Raw genomic sequence first — 19,890 nt, 5'->3', positions numbered from 1 at the left:
CACTCTCCCCTGTCAGCAATCATTTAAAAACCTCGGGATATTGGGGTATAGGTATATGCACTTTACTCTTGTGACAACACAGAGTAAAATTTTTATCTGCTGGTATCTCAGCATTAAAATGTAATGCTTGACAATGTTCACATAAATAGTTCATAGGACCACAGGAGTGTTCTACTATGGTACTGTCATCATTAGTAAAACCTGTAGGATGTTGAGGTACAGGTTGTGGTAACGGAGCATTGGAATGTTTCTTTAAGCCAACATATATAAAGCGTGGACCTGGTAGAGGATCTTCACTGTCCACAGATTCAATCACTGAGGAGTTGGAAGGTGTATCGTGGTCAGGGTTTATTAATATGGAGGTGCAAGCGGTTTTTTTGCGCCGTTCACGGCGTGCACCAGCTGCATTTGGTAATGGTTTGTTTGTTGCCTTAGAAGAGTCAGGTGTGAAGCATGTCTTATAAGCAGACTTAACGGTGTACAGGCGACGGCATTTATCATTTGGAGTGTAAGTAGGACAGTGTTTGCGCTTACGTGCAGATTTACCAACAGTTAAAGGAGCTTCAGGCTGCACACATTCTATGAATGGAGACAAAGAAGCTGTATTGTGGGCAGAATCTATGACTGAGGACGTGGAAATATTATGTTTGCAACGTTGAGAGCGTGCAGCAGCAGCTTTATTACTTAATCGATTAGTTTTGTCCTCAAAAGACTCATTAGTAATGCGTTTATTGCAAGCAGCATTAACAGTGTCCAAGCGCTTCTGTCTGTCCTCTGTAGTCTCGTTAGCACGCTGTTTGCGCTTACGTGCGGCATCGGCGGCTTTTCGCTCTGCGTCATTGGTATACTTATTGTCAGACCTGATGTTACGTGCGCCATCAGCAGCTTTGGGCTCTGTGTCATTAGTATACTTAACAGTGTCCAGGCGCTTGCATCTATCCTCTGTACTCTTGTTAGCACGCTGTTTGCGCTTACGTGCAGCATCGGTGTCTTTTCGCTGTGCGTCATTGGTATACTTATTATCAGACCTGATGTTACGTGCGCCATCAGCAGCTTTGGGCTCTGTGTCATTAGTATACTTAACAGTGTCAGGCGCTTGCATCTATCCTCTGTACTCTTGCTAGCACGCTGTTTACGCTTACGTGCAGCATCGGCGGCTTTTCGCTCTGCGTCATTGGTATACTTATTATCAGACCTGATGTTACGTGTACCATCAGCAGCTTTGGGCTCTGTGTCATTAGTATACTTAACAGTGTCGAGGCGCTTGCATCTCTCCTCTGTACTCTTGTTAGCACGCTGTTTGCGCTTACGTGCAGCATCGGCGGCTTTTCGCTCTGCATCATTACCATACTTTATATCAGACCTGATCTTACGTGCGCCATCAGCAGCTTTGGACTCTGTGTCATTAGTATACTTAACAGTATCCAAGCGCTTGCATCTATCCTCTGTACTCTTGTTAACATGCTGTTTGCGCTTACGTGTGGCATCGGCGGCTTTTCGCTCTGCATCATTACCATACTTTATATCAGACCTGATCTTACGTGCGCCATCAGCAGCTTTACACTCTGTGTCATTAGTATACTTAACAGTATCCAGGCGCTTGCATCTATCCTCTGTACTCTTGTTAACACGCTGTTTGCACTTACGTGCGGCATCGGCGGCTTTTCGCTCTGCATCATTACCATACTTTATATCACACCTGATCTTACGTGCGCCATCAGCAGCTTTGGGCTCTGTGTCATTACTATACTTAACAGTATCCAGGCACTTGCATCTATCCTCTGTACTCTTGTTAACACGCTGTTTACGCTTACGTGCGGCATCGGCGTCTTTTTGCTCTGCATTATTAGTATACTTTATATCAGACCTAATCTTACGTGCGCCATCAGCAGCTTTGGGCTCTGTGTCATTAGTATCCTTACTATTAGAGCTCATGTTGGCTAAGCTAAACAGCTTTAAGCGTGGTGGTGGCAAACAACAGGTTAATAAGAGGCAGTGTCAGGTAGTAGGAAAATAGCCAGTTAATAATAGGCAATAGTTCTTTGCAGGAATACAGATATTAATAAATAGGCAGTTTATATTGCAGAGAAATTGCTGGGCAATAATGGACAATGTCCTTATGTGGCAAATAATAGAGCAATATACCCAGTGTGGCAAAGAAGAGGTTAATAAACGGCAGTCTCTCAGTATAACAGTCAGTGAATAATAGGCAGTATATGGAGAAAACACCAAACAAAAGTTCAAAATTGGTGTGAAAATGTCACTGAACCACTTCACAACTAAATATATATAGTTTTGGTAAATGGTATTATCATTTTTTTGACGAAATTCGGCAGGAGCTTGAAGAGCGACGTCACTGGGACCGCCTCCACGCAGTAAAAACTTGCTGTGAGGTAAAAATTCAAAAATCACACCAAAATGGCGGGCGGAGTGTGTCACAGTACGGCACATTTCTGATTGGTCGCTCGCGGCAGGCGGCAACCAATCAGAAAAGTGCCGCGCACCACGAAGGCATATATCTTTGTCCACCCTGAGCGGGTGTAGGACGCTGGTGACGTCACTTATCTCCGGACATTATCTCCGGACAAAGCCACGGAAGTTGGCACAAATTGCCGGAAGTAGTATTCTAGGCAATTATATATTAGATTTTAATGTTATCAGTGTTTACCTTTGAACGTTTATATTGTATTGTCCTGTCACCAGCCATGTGTACGATTATCGGCCGAAAGCCTCTCTGGAACCAATAATCACCCCATGTAAAGGTATCTTTATAAGTTAAAGATTCAGAATACTATGACTTTTATCATATCCTGAACAGTCAAGTTTTTTATGAACCGTTAAGGTTTTCTGGTTGAAGTAAAAAAAACTCTGAGTGTTTACAGTTTGAAACCATAAAATGTTGAAAAATTATGTCATTCTTGAGTATATCACTCAATGGTGCTCATAAACGTGTCAAATTTGATCTATAATATACTTTAATATACGTTACTTTAATCTTTAATATACTTAAGAACAGGGCCCCAGACATCACACAGGGGGTCTGAAACACCGCGCAGTGGTCCAAAATATCGCTGTGCTCTGCCTGGGGCCCCATATGCTGCCTGGGGCCCCTGTGATCTGCCTGGGGCCCCATATGCTGCCTGGGGCCCCTGTGCTCTGCCTGGGGCCCCATGTTCTGCCTGGGGCCACTGTGCTCTGCCTGGGGCCCCATAGGCTGCCTGGGGCCCCTGTGCTCTGCCTGGGACCACTGTGCTCTGCCTGGGGCCCCATATGCTGCCTGGGGCCCCTGTGCTCTGCCTGGGGCCACTGTGCTCTGCCTGGGGCCCATATGCTGCCTGGGGCCCCTGTGCTCTGCCTGGGGCCCCATGTTCTGCCTGGGGCCACTGTGCTCTGCCTGGGGCCCCATAGGCTGCCTGGGGCCCCTGTGCTCTGCCTGGGACCACTGTGCTCTGCCTGGGGCCCCATATGCTGCCTGGGGCCCCTGTGCTCTGCCTGGGGCCACTGTGCTCTGCCTGGGGCCCCATATGCTGCCTGGGGCCCCTGTGCTCTGCCTGGGGCCCCATATGCTGCCTGGGGCCCCTGTGCTCTGCCTGGGGCCCCATAGGCTGCCTGGGGCCCCTGTGCTCTACCTGGGACCACTGTGCTCTGCCTGGGGCCCCATATGCTGCCTGGGGCCCCTGTGCTCTGCCTGGGGCCACTGTGCTCTGCCTGGGGCCCCATATGCTGCCTGGGGCCCCATATGCTGCCTGGGGCCCCTGTGCTCTGCCTGGGGCCCCATATGCTGCCTGGGTCCCCTGTGCTCTGCCTGGGGCCCCATGTTCTGCCTGGGGCCCCTGTGCTCTGCCTGGGGCCACTGTGCTCTGCCTGGGGCCCCATATGCTGCCTGGGGCCCCTGTGCTCTGCCTGGGGCCCCATATGCTGCCTGGGGCCCCTGTGCTCTGCCTGGGGCCCCATAGGCTGCCTGGGGCCCCTGTGCTCTACCTGGGACCACTGTGCTCTGCCTGGGGCCCCATATGCTGCCTGGGGCCCCTGTGCTCTGCCTGGGGCCACTGTGCTCTGCCTGGGGCCCCATATGCTGCCTGGGGCCCCTGTGCTCTGCCTGGGGCCCCATATGCTGCCTGGGGCCCCTGTGCTCTGCCTGGGGCCCCACATTAACACCTACCCCACATACACCTCAAACACCAAGCCTAATGCCCCTTCCACCATGATCTCGCTTTTTCCCAGTTAGTTCTCAGATAGTGTGCTAGGAAGCTAGGAGCACACTATTAGCAACTAAAAATTAGATTTTTTACTCTGCACAACCTATCCACACAGTTGAATTTCAGTGCACAAAATTAGAAGGTGAAATATGGCGTTATGAATCATGTTACTCACAGATGAAAGTATGGATGAGGCCTGTATGACAAAGAAGATCTGCTCCAAAAAATTTCAAAGTGAGATGTCTCATACTGTATGTCGTTCGTAACTGACGACATTTTTGGGGGCCTGTGGATGAAGCCTGTATAACATTGATTACATGTTCCAAACAATTTCAAAGTGATATGTCCACTACTGTATGACGTTATTAAAAGAAGAAAGAGTTGTTTAAGTGTGGATGAGGTATGCATGACAAAGAAGATATGCTCCAAAACATTTTTTAACCCCTTCATGACCATGGGATTTTTCATTTTTCCGTGTTCGTTTTTTGCTCCCCTCCTTCCCAGAGCCATAACTTTTTTATTTTTCTGTCAATTTGACCATGTGAGGGCTTATTTTTTGCGGGACGAGTTGTACTTTTGAACGACATCATTGGTTTTACCATGTCGTGTACTAGAAAACGGGAAAAAAATTCCAACTGCAGTGAAATTGCAAAAAAAGTGCAATCCCACACTTGTTTTTTGCTTGCCTATTTTGCTAGGTTCACTAAATGGTAAAACTGACCTGCCATTATGATTCTCCAGGTCTGTACGAGTTCATAGACACCTAACATGACTAGGTTATGTTTTACCTAAGTGGTGAAAAAAAATTCCAAACTTTGCAAAAAAAAAAAAAATTGCGCCATTTCCGATACTCGTAGCGTCTCCATTTTTCGTGATCTGGGGTCAGGTGAGGGCTTATTTTTTGCGTGCCAAGCTGGCATTTTTAATTATAGCATTTTGGTGCAGATATGTTCTTTTGATCGCCCGTTATTGCATTTTAATGCAATGTCGCGGCGACCAAAAAAACGTATTTCTGGCGTTTCGATTTTTTTTCTCATTACGCCATTTAGCGATCAGGTTAATGCTTTTTTTTATTGATAGATCAGGCGATTCTGAACGCGGCGATACAAAATATGTGTAGGTTTGATTTTTTTTTTATTGATTTATTTTGATTGGGGCGAAAGGGGGGTGATTTAAACTTTTATGTTTTTTTTATTTTTTTCACATTTTTGCCATGCTTCAATAGCCTCCATGGGAGGCTAGAAGCAGGCACAACCCGATCGGCTCTGCTACATAACAGCGATCATCAGATCGCTGTTATGTAGCAGAAATACAGGTGTGATGTGAGCGCCGACCACAGGGTGGCGCTCACAGCTACCGAGGATCAGTAACCATAGAGGTCTCAAGGACCTCTATGGTTACCTTCCTGACACATCGCTGACCCCCGATCATGTGACGGGGGTCGGCGATGACGTCATATCCGGCCGCCCGGCCGGATGCGGTAGTTAAATGCCGCTGTCTGCGTTTGACAGCGGCATTTAACTAGTTAATAGGTGCGGGCAGATCGCGATTCTGCCCGCGCCTATTGCGGGCACATGTCAGCTGTTCATAACAGCTGACATGTCCCAGCTTTGATGCGGGCTCACCGCGGAGCCCTGCATCAAAGCAGGGGACCTGACGTCGGACGTACTATCCCGTCTGACGTCAGGAAGGGGTTAAGTATATGTCCCCTACTGTATGACTTTATTAACCGACAAAATGTTTGAGGGCCTGTGGATGAGGCCTGTATAACATTGAATAGATGCCACAAACAATTCCTAAGTGAGATGTCCCCTACTGTATTACGCTAGTAGCAGAATAATTTGGGGGGGCCAGTCGATGAGGCCTGTATAACATTGACTACATATTCCAACAATTTCAATGTGACATATCCCCTACTGTTTGACGTTTATTAGTAGAAGAAAGAATTGTTTAAGTATGGATGAGAGCTGGATGACAAAGAAAACATGTTCCAGAAGAAATTTTAAGTAGATGTCCCCTACTGTATGACGTTAGTAACTGATTACATTTTTGGGGGCCTGTGGATGAGGCCTGTATAACATTGAATAGATGCTACAAACAATTCCTAAGTGAGATGTCCCCTACTGTACTACGTTAGTAACAGAAGAATTTTTGGGGGCCTGTCGATGAGGCCTGTATAACATTGACTACATATTTCAACAATTTCAAAGTGACATGTCCCTTACTGTATGACGTTTATTTATGCAAGAAAGAATTGTTTAAGTATGGATGACGGCTGGATGATAAAGAAGACATACTCCAGAAGAAATTTTAAGTAGATGTACACTACGGTATGACATTAGTAACTGATGATATTTTGGGGGGCCAGTGGATGAGGCCTGTATAGCATTGACTAGATGCTACATACAATTTCTATGAAGATGTCCCCTACTGTATTACGTTAGCAACAGAAGAATTTTCTTCGGTCTGTCAATGAGGCCTGTATAACATTGCTTAGATTCTCAAAACAATTTCAAACTGAAATCTCCCATTCTGAATCACGTTAGAAAAATAAAAAAATATATATTTTTAGTGTGGAAGAATGGCCTGTATAATCTAGAAGAATGTTGGAATGCCCTCTTTCCTACAGTTGCTGCTGGTAAGGTGCAGGTTTGCCGGACAAATATGGCCAACGTGTCGTTAGGTGCACTGATTAGGAAAAGGGGCATGACGATGGCAGGAAAGGGAATGGAATCAATAACAGGGAGGCTATGGGAGGCATGAGATCCAGGATCCAGCCTACATTGATTAGTCATTTACCCAACATCAATTTCCAGAGAGCATTTGATGCACGTCAGAAGATATAACGGGCTGTATAACGTTTAGCAACAGAAAATAAAATATATTTTAATGTGCGTGAGGTCTGCAGAAACAAGACACACACACATATGCATACACACATAGACACACACAGGTGTCTGGAAAATTTCTCTATGAAAAGGTCCTTCTGACCCAGCATACCTTAGATTTTCCCACAGTGCAACTAACTGATTTACAGAAAACAACATGTAATAAAATTAAACATCACCAGATGGTGCTATTACCATATACAACTTATTAAATTGACAACAGTAATTTAACCTTATCTATTACCCTAATGGGCAGAACACTTTTCTTTTGGGAAAATAAAAGGATTAGATGTTCAATCCTAGAACCTAATTTGTACATCTAGGAAGAACGAAGGGAAAGGCGTTCCACTATTTATAAATATATTGTAGTAGTTCACTCACGTCGCAGCGCAGAGGCGTAGGAAAAATAGGAAAAATGGGAACACCGTCTCTTTAAATCCTTGTTGGTTTATTGTCAGGCAGCATAAACCAACTAATGGGAAAACAAAACTCAGCCTTTCTGGCTAAAACAGGAACAATACAACAAAAGGAAAACAACATGCTGTAACACAGTCCGTATGTTGCGGGCGGCACCCCACTCTGGAGCAACACAGGTTCAGTCTATGCTTGATGAGCCACAAAGCCTCTGGAGACTCCTCTCACCAGGCTACCTGAACCCAGACTGCCTGTAGAGCTTGGTTATTTAAACCCAAACCTGTGACTTTCCCATTATGTGATTGATCACATGATCATGACCTCATGCAGGTCCTGGCAGGTCTGCCAGGGGAGATAAAGTGGACCATCTCCCACCTGCTCTATGAAGGTCCACATTAAACCAACCCTTTTTACGCAACTTAACTCTCACAACACATAGTGTGCTGGAGAAAAATGCTCTGGTTTTAATGTCACTGATGCCGTTAAAAGCAGTGACACATATCTTCCCTCTATCACCTTGCCAGTTACTCTGTCACATATTCCCCCACTCTGCCCAAAGCCGGGGGTTTTAGCACCTTCAATCGCTGGATAGAGAGTCTGGATAGGGCATCTGCAGGGTATCCACGGCCCATTTTATGACCAATAACTCCTTCTCGACGATGGCATAGTTTCTTTCACATGAAGAGCGCTTCCTGCTCAGACTCAGATACATGATAGGATGTTCCTCCCCTTTCACCTCCTGAGACAGCATGGCTCCCAAACCAACTTGTGACACATATGTCTGGACTATGAACTCCTTACTGAAATCTGGTGCGACTAGTACCGGATGCTTATATAGAGCCTGCTTCAGCTCCTGGAACACCATCTCAGTCTCACCCAACCATTTAACTAACGTCGACCTTGTGCCTTAAAGGATGTCCTTAAATGGCATGGCAATCATGGCAAACCTTGGGATAAACCATCAGAAGTAACCCACAATTCCAAGAAACACTCTCACTTGCTTCTTGGATAGTGGTTGTGGCCATTTCTGGATCGACTCACTCTTGTTTATCTGGAGGTTTGATCTCTCCCCTCCCAACAACATAGCCTAGGTACTTGGCCTCTTCTACATTTCTTTTGGTTGATGGTGAACCCCGCCTTCCTCAACACAGAACAGCCTGTACCTTAGGTAGATGACTACCCCAGTCCGGTCTGAAGACCACAATGTCATCCAGGTAGGCGACGGCATACTTCTTATTCAGAGCCTGGACTCGATCCATAGTCCTTTGGAAGGTTGCTGGGGCCCCCTGTAGACCAAAAGGCATTCTGGTGTATTGGAAACACCCATCAGGCTTTTAGAAAGCTGTCTTCTCCTTAGCACTCTGGGACATGAGAATCTGCCAATAGCCCTTCATTAGGTCCATGGTGGTAATCTACCTTGTGGTCCCCAGTCTCTCAATGAGTTCGTCCACCCAGGGCACAGGATACGCATCAGATTTGGAGACCTCATTCAGCTTGCGGTAATCATTGCAATCGGGCTTCGGCACAAGGATGATAGAACTCGACCATTCGCTTTTCGACTCCTCGATCACCCCAAGTTCCAACATACTCTTCACCTTATTGGCTATTACCTCCCGATATGCTTCGGGAATTCGATAGGGCCTGAGGTTCACCCTTACATGTAGCTCTATCAACACATCATGCTCTGTCACCTGCGTACGCCCTGGCAACTCGGAGAACAGGTCACAGTTCTGCTGCTACAGTTCCCGACACTGTTGTCTCTGGGCTGTTGTCTCTGCAACAGTGATGTTGTCCACTGTGGCTTAGCGACTGACACCTAGGCAAGAGGTTTCCAGTGGTTCCCGTTCTTGCCATGGCTTGAGCAAGTTCACGTGGTATATTTGGTGCGGCTTCCTTCGGCCTTGGCTGGTGTACCTTGTAATTCACTTCTCTCAGCTTCTCCATTACCTCATATGGGCCTTGCCACTTGGCTAGGAACTTGCTCTCTACCATGGGGATAAGCACTAGCACGCGGTCCTCGGGCTGGAACTGGCTCGTGCTCACTGACCGCTTGTACACCCTTGTCTGGGCTTCCTGCACCTGCAGAAGATGCTCCTCCATGATCGGCATCACCTTCGCCATCCTCTCCTGTAACTGGGCGACATGCTTTATGATGCTCCGGTATGGCGGGACCTCAGCTTCCCAGGTTTCCTTGGCAATGTCCAGGAGCCCTCTCGGATGTCGACCATACAGGAGCTCGAACGGTGAGAGGCCATTAGAGGCTTGTGGCACTTCTCTCATTGAGAAGAACAGGAACGGAAGCAAATAGTCCCAATCTCAGCCATCCTTCTCAATGACCTTCTTGAGCATCGCCTTCAAGGTCTAATTGAAGCACTCTACTAGGCTGTCTGTCTGCGAATGGTAGACTGAGGTTTTCAGCTGGGCAATCTGAAGGACCTTACACAATTCCCTCATCACCTTGCTCATGAACGGGGTTCCTTGGTCAGTCAAGATCTCCTTTGGTAGGTCCATCCGTGCAAAAATAGGAAAAAGTTCCCTGGCTAAACGTTTGGCAGGGGCGTTTCTGTGGGGCACGGCTTCCGGGTACCGGGTCACATAGTCCATGACCACTAAGATGTATTGGTGTCCTCATGCAGATTTAACTAGAGGCCCCACTAGATCCATGGCAATCTTTTCAAATGGGACCTCTATCACTGGCAAGGGAACTAGGGAACTTCAGAAATGAGTAGAGGGAGCGGTTATCTGGCAGGTGGGGCAGGATCTACAGTAGATGGAGATCTCCCAGTAACAACTCGGCCAATATAACCTCTGCATTATGTGCTCCTGTGTTATTTCAACCCCCAGATGTCACCCCCAAAGCATGTGAATGAACCATGTCTAACACCCTCTGCCGATAGGGACCTGGAACCAAAAACTGCTCCACTATCTCCCCTCCCCTCACTGTGGTTACCCAATATAGTAACTCGCCATTCACGGAGAAATGTGGGAAACTGGTGTCAGACCCCAGCTCTTGAGCAACCCCATCAATTACAGACACATTTTCGAATGCATTCTTTAAGGTAACATCCTGCATCTGAGCAGAGCCAAAATTTTCCCCGGGAAACCCCCAGACCAGGAACCTCAGCCTCACTGATCTCCGCCTCATCTACGTCACCCGTGAAAGGAACTCCTCCACCTCTGGCTGTGATGTAGATTGAGCACGATTGGGCTGGCTTCTGTCTGAGTCACTTATCATCACAGCCTTCCCCCACAAGTCCAAAACAGGCAGAAGTCCCGGCCGATTATCACGGGGTGTAGCAAGTTTTTCATAACCCTGACCTCATGGGACTCAGTGCCACAGTTAGTTTTTATACAGACACTGGCAATAGGGTAGTCCTTGGCATCACCATGGACACAGCATTTCCCGGGAATCAGCTGGTGGGGGAGTGTAGACCTTATCATGGTCACCAAACTTCCTGAGTCCAATAGTCCTTACACCAGCACCTCATTTATGGTCACAGGACATGACTGAGGCCCATCCCCTGGGCTGATGGTCTACACTGCAAGCAGGGTAAGTGAAGTATGAGCAGCGCTGGCCTAGACTGTAGTCCATCTTTTTAGAAGACAAAGGAAAATAGGCAGTACGTGTCCAGGACCGTGACACCGCAAACATATCAAGTCATTACCGCAGACTTTTGCACCCCTTCAACGGGACCTTGGGACCATGGACCTCCCCCAGTGGTGGCTCTACCCCTCTTTTGGGACTCATGTTCCTGCTGGGTATCCCAGTATGGGGATGCACCACCCCTTGGCCTCTTTGGGGACCTCTCGATCACCTGGTATCTTTCTACTAGGCTGACCAGGTCATCCGCATTCCGAGGATCCCCTCGGCCACCCAATTTTTGTACTGACCTAGGAAGGGAAAGGATAAACCTGTCCATTACAACCCGTTTCAACCATCTGGGCTGGGTTGGAGGACTCCGGCTGCAACCATTTCTGCACAAGGTGGAGCAATTCAAACATCTGGGAGCTAGGTGGCTTATCACTGCAATACGCCCAGTGATGAACCCTTTGGGCTCGGACAGACATTGTCACACCTGAGCGAGCCAGTATCTCAGTTTTCAGTTTAACATATTCCCGGGCATCTTGTAAGGTCAGGCCTAATAAGCCATCTGGGGCTCGCCGGTTAGATAGGGGGCTAGCACCTCTGCCCACTGAAATGCGGGGAGTCTCTCTCACTCCACCTGCTCAAAAACAGTCAGAAATGCCTCTATGTCATCACCCGGGGTCATTTTCTGCATCGCTTGTCTTACCGCCTTCCAGACATGCGTGGTGTCATCTGGATTTCTGGGCTGGGCTTCTAGTGTTCCCTGAATTGCCTCAGCAAGTAGCTCGATCTGCTGCTGCTGCTGCTGTCTGAATTGGTCCTGAAGCCGCTGCTGCAGTTGCTGGATGAGCAGCTTACTCGTCTCCTAATGGACTTGAGGAGGTCCTCCATTTTGCATGATGCCGCCCACTGGCTTGTGCCTCCTTTACCCAGGAAATGCAGTTTTGACCATGAATGCTACTGGCATTCCCGAACAATGCCCGCATTCTTCACCACTTGCAGAAGTTCACTCATGTGGTGGCACAGAGAGGTAGGAAAAATGGGAACACCATCTTTTTAAATCCTTTTTGGTTTATTGTCAAGCAGCATAAACCAACTAATGGGGAAACAAAACTCAGCCTTTCTGGCTAAAACAGGAACAAAAAAAACAAAAGGAAAACAACATGCTACAACACAGTCCGTATGTTGCGGACAGCACTCACACTCACACTGGAGCAGCACAGGTTCAGTCTGTGCTCGACAAGCCACAAAGCCTCTGGAGACTCCTCTCTTCAGCCTAGCTGAACCAAGACTGCCTGTAAAGCTCAGTAATTTAAACCCAAGCCTGTGACTTTCCCATCATGTAAATGACCTCATGCAGGTCCTGGCAGCTCTGCCAGGGAAGATTAAGGGGACCTTCTCCCACCCGCTCTATGAAGGTCCACATAAAACCAGCCCTTTTTACGCAACGTAACCCTCACAACACGTAGTGTGCTGGAGAAAAATGCTCTGGTTTAATATCACTGACGCCTTTAAACGCAGTGACACATTTCTCCCCTCTATCACCTTGCCAGTGACTCTGTCACTATATATATATATATATATATATATATATATATATACTAGACTGTGGCCCGATTCTAAAGCATCGGGTATTCTAGAATATGCATGTCCCCGTAGTATATGGACAATGATGATTCCAGAATTCGCGACAGACTGTGCCCGTCGCTGATTGGTCGAGGCAACCTTTATGACATCATCGTTGCCATGACAACCATTATGACATCTACGTCGATACTGTGCCCGTCGCTGATTGGTCGAGGCCTGGCGGCCTCGACCAATCAGAGACGTGGGATTTCCATTATGACATCATCGTCGCCATGCTGTGCCCGTCTCTGATTGGTCGAGGCCGCCAGGCCAGGATTTCCAGGACAGACAGACAGACAGAAAGAAAGACAGACAGACAGACAGACAGACAGAAAGACAGACAGACAGACAGACAGACGGAAAAACCCTTAGACAATTATATATATAGATATATATATATATATATACACTGTATATTTACATACACTGTACACTGTATGTAAATTTGTCCCTCAAAATATTGGAAAATTAACTGTAGGTGAATTTAAGCATGCATCTTCAGATAGAAATCAAGATATAATATTATTAGTGAAGACAAGTGCTTTTTATTTTGTGCAAATATACTTCCGAGTATACCATATATAAATGGCTACATATACAGTCCATAGTCATTATAAGAATATAAAACTCCTGGCTTGAGCCTAACCTATCAAACCTAAAATACACAAGGAGATTTTGTATACTATGATTATGTTTTTTGACAGCAAATTGCTTAAAAACCATGACAAAACTGCAATATGCAGTGGTATTTAAAGCACCAAATATACATAGGACCTGTTACTGTAGAAAGACCAACACGGATAAAGTCACATGACCAAATGCAATTATTTTAGAGTGTGGATCCTTGCCACTCAATATCTAAGAATGTGGACTGACCCCTTCTCTACATGGACCATTTAATATCCACGATGAGCTTCGTCTATGATAAGGACATTCAGTTGCAGAGCATCTCCTTCGCTTCTGTGTGCGAGTGACACAGCTCAGTTTCAGAGCATCTCCTTCGTTACTGTGTGCGAGTGACACAGCTCAGTTACAGAGCATCTCCTTCATTTCTGTGTGTGAGTGACACAGCTCAGTTGCAGAGCATCTGTTCCGTTTCTGTGTGCAAGTGACACAGCCTAGTTGCAGAGTTCTCCTTCGTTTCTGTGTGCGAGTGATTCAGCTCAGTTGCAGAGCATCTCTTTCGTTTCTGTGTGCGAGTGACACAGCTCTATTGCAGAGCCTCTGTTTTGTTTCTGTGAGCGAGGTCAATTCACATGCTGTTCACACTGAGTGGCGATCAACCCAGTGTGTACGGGTAATCGCTCGCCATGTATTCCGTCATTACTCACCAGCAGCAGTTTTTCATCTCTGCACAATGGACCCCGGGTTGCGATTGCACTTTATTATTTATTATATTTAGTGCAATCTGCCAACCCTAACAGCAAGGGTGTGGCATCCCTTCCTTTGAGCAGGATATTACATTTTAAAAGCTCTCCATATGGCTTTATGACCATAGAACAGCCACGATGGGCTTCCTCCATAATATGGACACTTTTACTGTAGTTATAGAAGTACGGTATGTTAGGAAATGTTTAGAATAAGATAGAAGAATATAGGAAAAGTGAATTATTCATTTAATTTAAGCCATTACCGAACAGCCTCACAATTACCTTATAATAGAGCTTTACTCATGGCCCATAAAAGGTCATGTAATGCATTGCCTATAAATGTACAGCTCAGGTGTTGCCACTACTCAGAATTTACCAATACTTTCATCTTTAAATAAACAAGGAGTTTATGTACTTTGTGAGGGTGTGGAAATGAAAGATGCACAGCATCATAAGAAATATGCTGGAATCCCTCCACCTTCCTGAAGCATTCTATGTAATACACACTATAAAACACAAGCTCCAGCTGATCAACCTAAGAATCATTAGTCAATAAAGTTCCAAACTAAAAAGCTCATAAAGTTATATGTGCAACGCCTCCTGCTCCATATATAAATAGAAAGGCAGCGAGGTAGTATCACACTTCAGTCGTAGACTTAAGATATATTCAATTGTGCTTCTTTTCCCTTTCCAATTCCTTCTCTTCTCTTGTCAACATGAAGCATTCCACCAGCCATGGTTATTCTTCATTTGGTGGCCATAAAGGAAATTGCCACACAGGAGGTCATTCTTCCAAAATGGTCAGCCATGTGCCTACATCTCATCATGGAGGATCTCATCATGGACGATCCCATGTGTCTCATCATGGAGGTTCTCATTCATCTCATCTTGGAGGTTCCCATTTCTCCCACCATGGAGGATCACATTTGCTCCATCATGGCAGCTCTCATTTGTCCCACCACTCTGGAGGTTCCCATCATGGAGGCTGTCATTCATCACCTCACTCTGGAGGATCCCATCATGGAAGCTCTCACTTGTCCCACCACATGGGAGGATCCCATTTAAGTCATCATGGAGGATTCCATAAATCTCACCTGCATTCTTCTCATATGTCCCATCTAGGAGGCTCCCATAAAATGCATCATGGCAGCTCCCATATGTCTCATGGAGGCTCCCATCTGTCCCATGGAGGCTCCCATCTGTCACATCATGGAAGCTCACATGGTTCAAGCATGTCCCATCATGGAAGCCACCTCAAATCTGTAAGTCACCATAGTGGATCAAGCTGTAAAGCAGTCTCATTTTCCAAGCATGCATCCAGCAGCCATTATGGAGGCCATGGTCATTATGCAAGCTCAGGAGGTCATGGTGGTTGGAAGAATGATGGTCTACTCAGTATTAACGAAAAACAAACCATGCAAATATTAAATGAGCGCTTATCTTCCTACTTGGACAAAGTGAGTGCTCTTGAACAAGAAAATGCCCAATTGGAGCGCAAAATCTGTGAATGGTATGCCAATAATGCCCCCAGCTCACTACCTGACTCCAGCCAGTACTTTAGGACCATCTCTGAACTCCAAAACCAGGTAAAGTAGCAGGTAACTCAAAATTATATTGTCTATATCACCAAAATTAAGTAAATTAGAAATACAATATAAAACTACATTTAATAAATACACATTTGCAAACATAAATGTTTCTGACTCTCAATATCCCAACAAAAAGCTTAAAATGTTCATGTATTTTACAGATTGCAGGAGCTACCTTGGAAAATGCAAGGATCATATTGCAGATTGACAATGCTAGATTAGCTGCTGATGATTTCCGTGACAAGTATGTACCCTGATATTTATTTCTATTTAATAAGCACTCAAAGAAAAATGTAATACATGATTTATACTGCAGGATCTTCTGATGTGTTTGCTGGTTAGTAAAATATGTGTAAACTGATAGAAAAAGGGAAATAGAAGTTCAGTAATTTAAAGGTTTGGGATGTTGGAATGCATTTAAAGAGGGTAACATATGTCCTGTCAGGGTATATAAATGCTATACAGCACTTTCCCCAGCAGACTCTTGGTCTGATAGATATGGGCTATTTATGTATGACTGACCACAATATCTGCTAGATGTGATTAGTTGTTTGTCGCAGTTTGAAGGCGCTGTATGTGCAGAAATCAGCTGATTGCTTCCATGGCTGTATAAATTGAGTGCAGAACAAAATACACACAAATTTATCAATACCAAGTTCAAAAATAAAACTAAAGAGAAACGTAATAAAATGTATCACAGTGATGCGTGGAATGACATATCTCAACATAGTATCTCTTTCTCACATTATCTTATGTGTGGCATACTTTACACCAATAGTTTGAGCACAAAAATGGAGCATGCATTGATAAATTTGGCACACTGTACTAACCTAATTAGTACTGTAACTTTTCAAGTTAATTTTTTAAGCTACTAATTTTTAGCGCAATTTAACAGAATTTGGGCACAGTTGGCTTTCTAAATCTACTTCACTATATTTTCGTTATAAAGAATTGTATAACTTGAATACCGTCATTCACAGGACTAATATATGGACATAGACCTCCCCCAAAAACAAATTTTAAGATATAATAATAATATGATCTTTGAGTCTTATTATCCTGATGGATATGTTTTTTTTGCTTAGCAAAAAGCCTAAGAGGTTGCAAAAATAGTAAAATTATAAAGATCTTTCCCTCATGTGTACATTGAGAGAATCTTGTGAATTTATCTCTGGTAATACTGGGAAGAGCCACCTGGGGAGGAGCTCGACTACTCTCCATATAGTCCTTGGCCGAATCTATAAAGTTTATTTTGCTAAAACACCAACCAATGTAGCCAGGCTCTGATTCATATTGCCCATATGGTTTGGACAGGATGGATCAGTTAACAGGTTCCCTCTAAACCCTGTACTATTCCCAACACAATTTATTAGTCTTGGCTGGGGTGTTGTCGATTGACATGTTGAAGATTCACTATGATGAACACCTTGTTCTATTTACTTTAGCAAAAATATATCTGCTGTGTGCTTTCCAGGTATGAGATGGAGCTCAGCATGCGTAAGAATGCTGAAGCAGATGTGAATGCCCTACGTAGGGTCCTGGAAGGTCTTAACAGAGAAATATGTGATCTTCAGATGCAAGTTCAAAACCTTCAAGAAGAATTACAGGAAATGAAAAGAAATCATGAAGAGGTATCATGCATATATTGCCTCTATTAAATTGGTTGATGGACTGAGCAGAATTTTAGAACCTTGTACTCTATCTTGTACCATAGGAAGTAAACTGTCTTCGTGCACAACTGGGAGCCCGAATTAATGTTGAATTGAATGCTGCCCCATCTATTGACTTGAACAGAGCCCTGTCTGAAATCCGAGATGAATATGAGAATCTGATGGACAGAAACCTGAGAGATGCAGAGAACATGTTCAGACAAAGGGTAATGTTCTTTCAAGATTTTTAAAGGATGGTCTGGGCAGTGAGAATTGATTAAATGAGCCATGTAGCTTCCAGGGTACAAAAACAAGATCTTGAAGGGCTCTTCCTATCTTAAACATTTACAACATACCCATCTTTAAATCCCACATCTAACTTCAGAATCAGCATTTCTGGTACCCAACCCATGGCTGCTGTGAATATAGAAATGGGTGCTTATGTCAAGCCCCAATGTTAACCCAGTGAAGATTCATATTGACATACCTACTATGGTCTGACTTGGAGAAAAATGATACTTGTGAACCTAAGAACATTGGTTATTCACGATATTTTTCTCTTACCATCTTCACTTGCTGTCAAATGACAAGATCCTCAAGGTATAAAATACAAAATTAAGACAATAAAATCAAAATACACTAACAAAATATGATTATGTTGCTGTTGCAGTAAGTCATATTCAAGTATCATGGGTCCTCAACTCCTTGTTCTTCAAGACTAGTGTCTTGATGAATTTGTCAGCTATGTCCCTTTCATCCACTTTTCAAAATGTTGGCAGACCTGGCCAGTACTGGTATAAAAATGCTAAAAGTAGAAATGAAAAAAAAAATCATTGTCATTTCAACAGGTTTAAGACAGAGTTCTGGAGAAAAACGTATCATATGTATAATGATTCTGCCCATTAATGTATAGTAAATTTAGAATTCATGCTGTTTTTGTATCTACAGAGTGAAGAGCTGAATCGTCAAGTAGCTTCAGGTTCAGAACAACTTCAGTCTGTTCAAACTGAGGTTATTGAATTGAAGCGCACTCTCCAGACCTTGGAGATTGAACTGCAGAGCCAACTGAGCATGGTGAGAAAGACTTGTAGATTTCTTGAGCTCAATATTTTAACCCCTACCTCATGCTGTCTACAGATTACCTAGCAATAACCTGCTGACAGATTTCCTTTAAATTGAGTTTATCTCGTGAATCCACAATGAATCAGGTAGACATTTTCGAACTTCTTCGTAACAATTTTTCATGTCTTGTATTGTGCTTTTACAATCAGACATCAGCCCTGGAATGCACATTGGCAGAGACCCAAGCTACCTATGGCTCCCAAATCAGCCAGTTACAAGCAATGATCAACAGCGTGGAGTCTCAGTTGGGACAAATCAGGTCTGATCTAGAACGTCAAAACTATGAGTACAAAATCCTAATGGATCAGAAGACCCACCTGGAAATGGAGATCGCCACTTACAAACGCCTCCTGGATGGGCATGATATTCAGTATGTATATCATTAGTTGACACAAATGTTGTTCAGTTTAGAAAAGAAAGAAGTTACTTTACTTTGTTGTTTCAGTTCAAGGCTATTCAAAATGATTGTCCTCTTGAACAATCTTTTTATTGGTAACAATAAAATGGTCACAGGGTGTCCTGCTGTGTAGAAACAATTTCTGTAGGGAAACCTCAAAAGTAGTGAATTTTTGTACAGCACCACTACAGGAGCAGTATTACACACCTTATTGACCTTTCACTATTTCTTTTGAAAGGCTCTTGGTTGTACTGTTCAGCTCAATTCAAGCTTATAGGCTGAGTTGGATGTCCAGACACAGCCAAGAAACAAGGTGCTGTTACTGGAAAAAATGTGTTCATTTTTCCTAATTTCTTATAATAATTTCCACTACTACGACAATTTCAGACACCAGAGCATTAATTGGTGCTCCACTGGTTATCTGTACTTTCAGGGGTACTGTTTCGTATGGAGACTGTCAACTGCCACAGGGAGACTTATAATAGAGGCAATACTCAAATCAGCATTTATCTAGAAGGAACAAAACTGTCCCTCTTGTTCCAAGTAATTCTTAAAGATTAAACAATAACTTACAGGATAGCTAAATCCAGTAGATGGACATCGAGAGACTGTTTTCGTCCTTCTGGAGAAGTTATGTTATATACATAGTTTTTTCCATTTTGGACTTTTAGACTTCTTAGTCGAGCTGGAGTCTCTGAAAGGAGACCATGGAGCTATCCCACAGTCCTGTCCTAGAATCAACGAGTACTAGAATGACTAGGGCAACACCTTAAACAAATTTTCTATTGATTGGTGCAATTTCTTTTTGGATGAGATTCTGTCCCAGGTGATATTCCCAGTAATGATTTGTGAAATGGTTGGGCACTGACTTCTGAGGTCCAATGGTACTAGAGACAGTTTTCTTTCTTCTTGAGAGACGCAAATATTGCATACTAGGTATCTTTTGCTTGATATTTATTGTAAGCTTTTAGAACGTTAGTACATAACTTACTGACTAATAACTAAATTAATGTTCTAATTTGATTTTTAGCGTTTCAGAACATCACATGT

The 19,890-nt window shown here is 44.3% G+C and overlaps 1 protein-coding gene across 1 annotated transcript; it reads left to right on the top strand.

Moving 5' to 3' along the window:
- Positions 1-14,799: 14,799 nt before the first annotated feature.
- Positions 14,800-18,829, top strand: LOC143767016 (keratin, type I cytoskeletal 42-like). Its single transcript, XM_077255034.1, has 7 exons — positions 14,800-14,840; positions 15,483-15,669; positions 15,834-15,916; positions 17,147-17,303; positions 17,387-17,548; positions 18,270-18,395; positions 18,593-18,829. The coding sequence occupies exons 1-7, from the start codon at positions 14,800-14,802 to the stop codon at positions 18,827-18,829; spliced, it is 993 nt and encodes a 330-aa protein (XP_077111149.1).
- The last annotated feature ends 1,061 nt before the right edge of the window (positions 18,830-19,890 follow it).

The sequence above is a fragment of the Ranitomeya variabilis genome, chromosome 4, assembly GCF_051348905.1.
Source record: "Ranitomeya variabilis isolate aRanVar5 chromosome 4, aRanVar5.hap1, whole genome shotgun sequence".
Lineage (NCBI taxonomy): Eukaryota > Metazoa > Chordata > Amphibia > Anura > Dendrobatidae > Ranitomeya > Ranitomeya variabilis.
The sequence above is the reverse complement of the archived record's forward strand: the minus strand, read 5'-3'. Positions and strand labels throughout refer to the sequence as shown.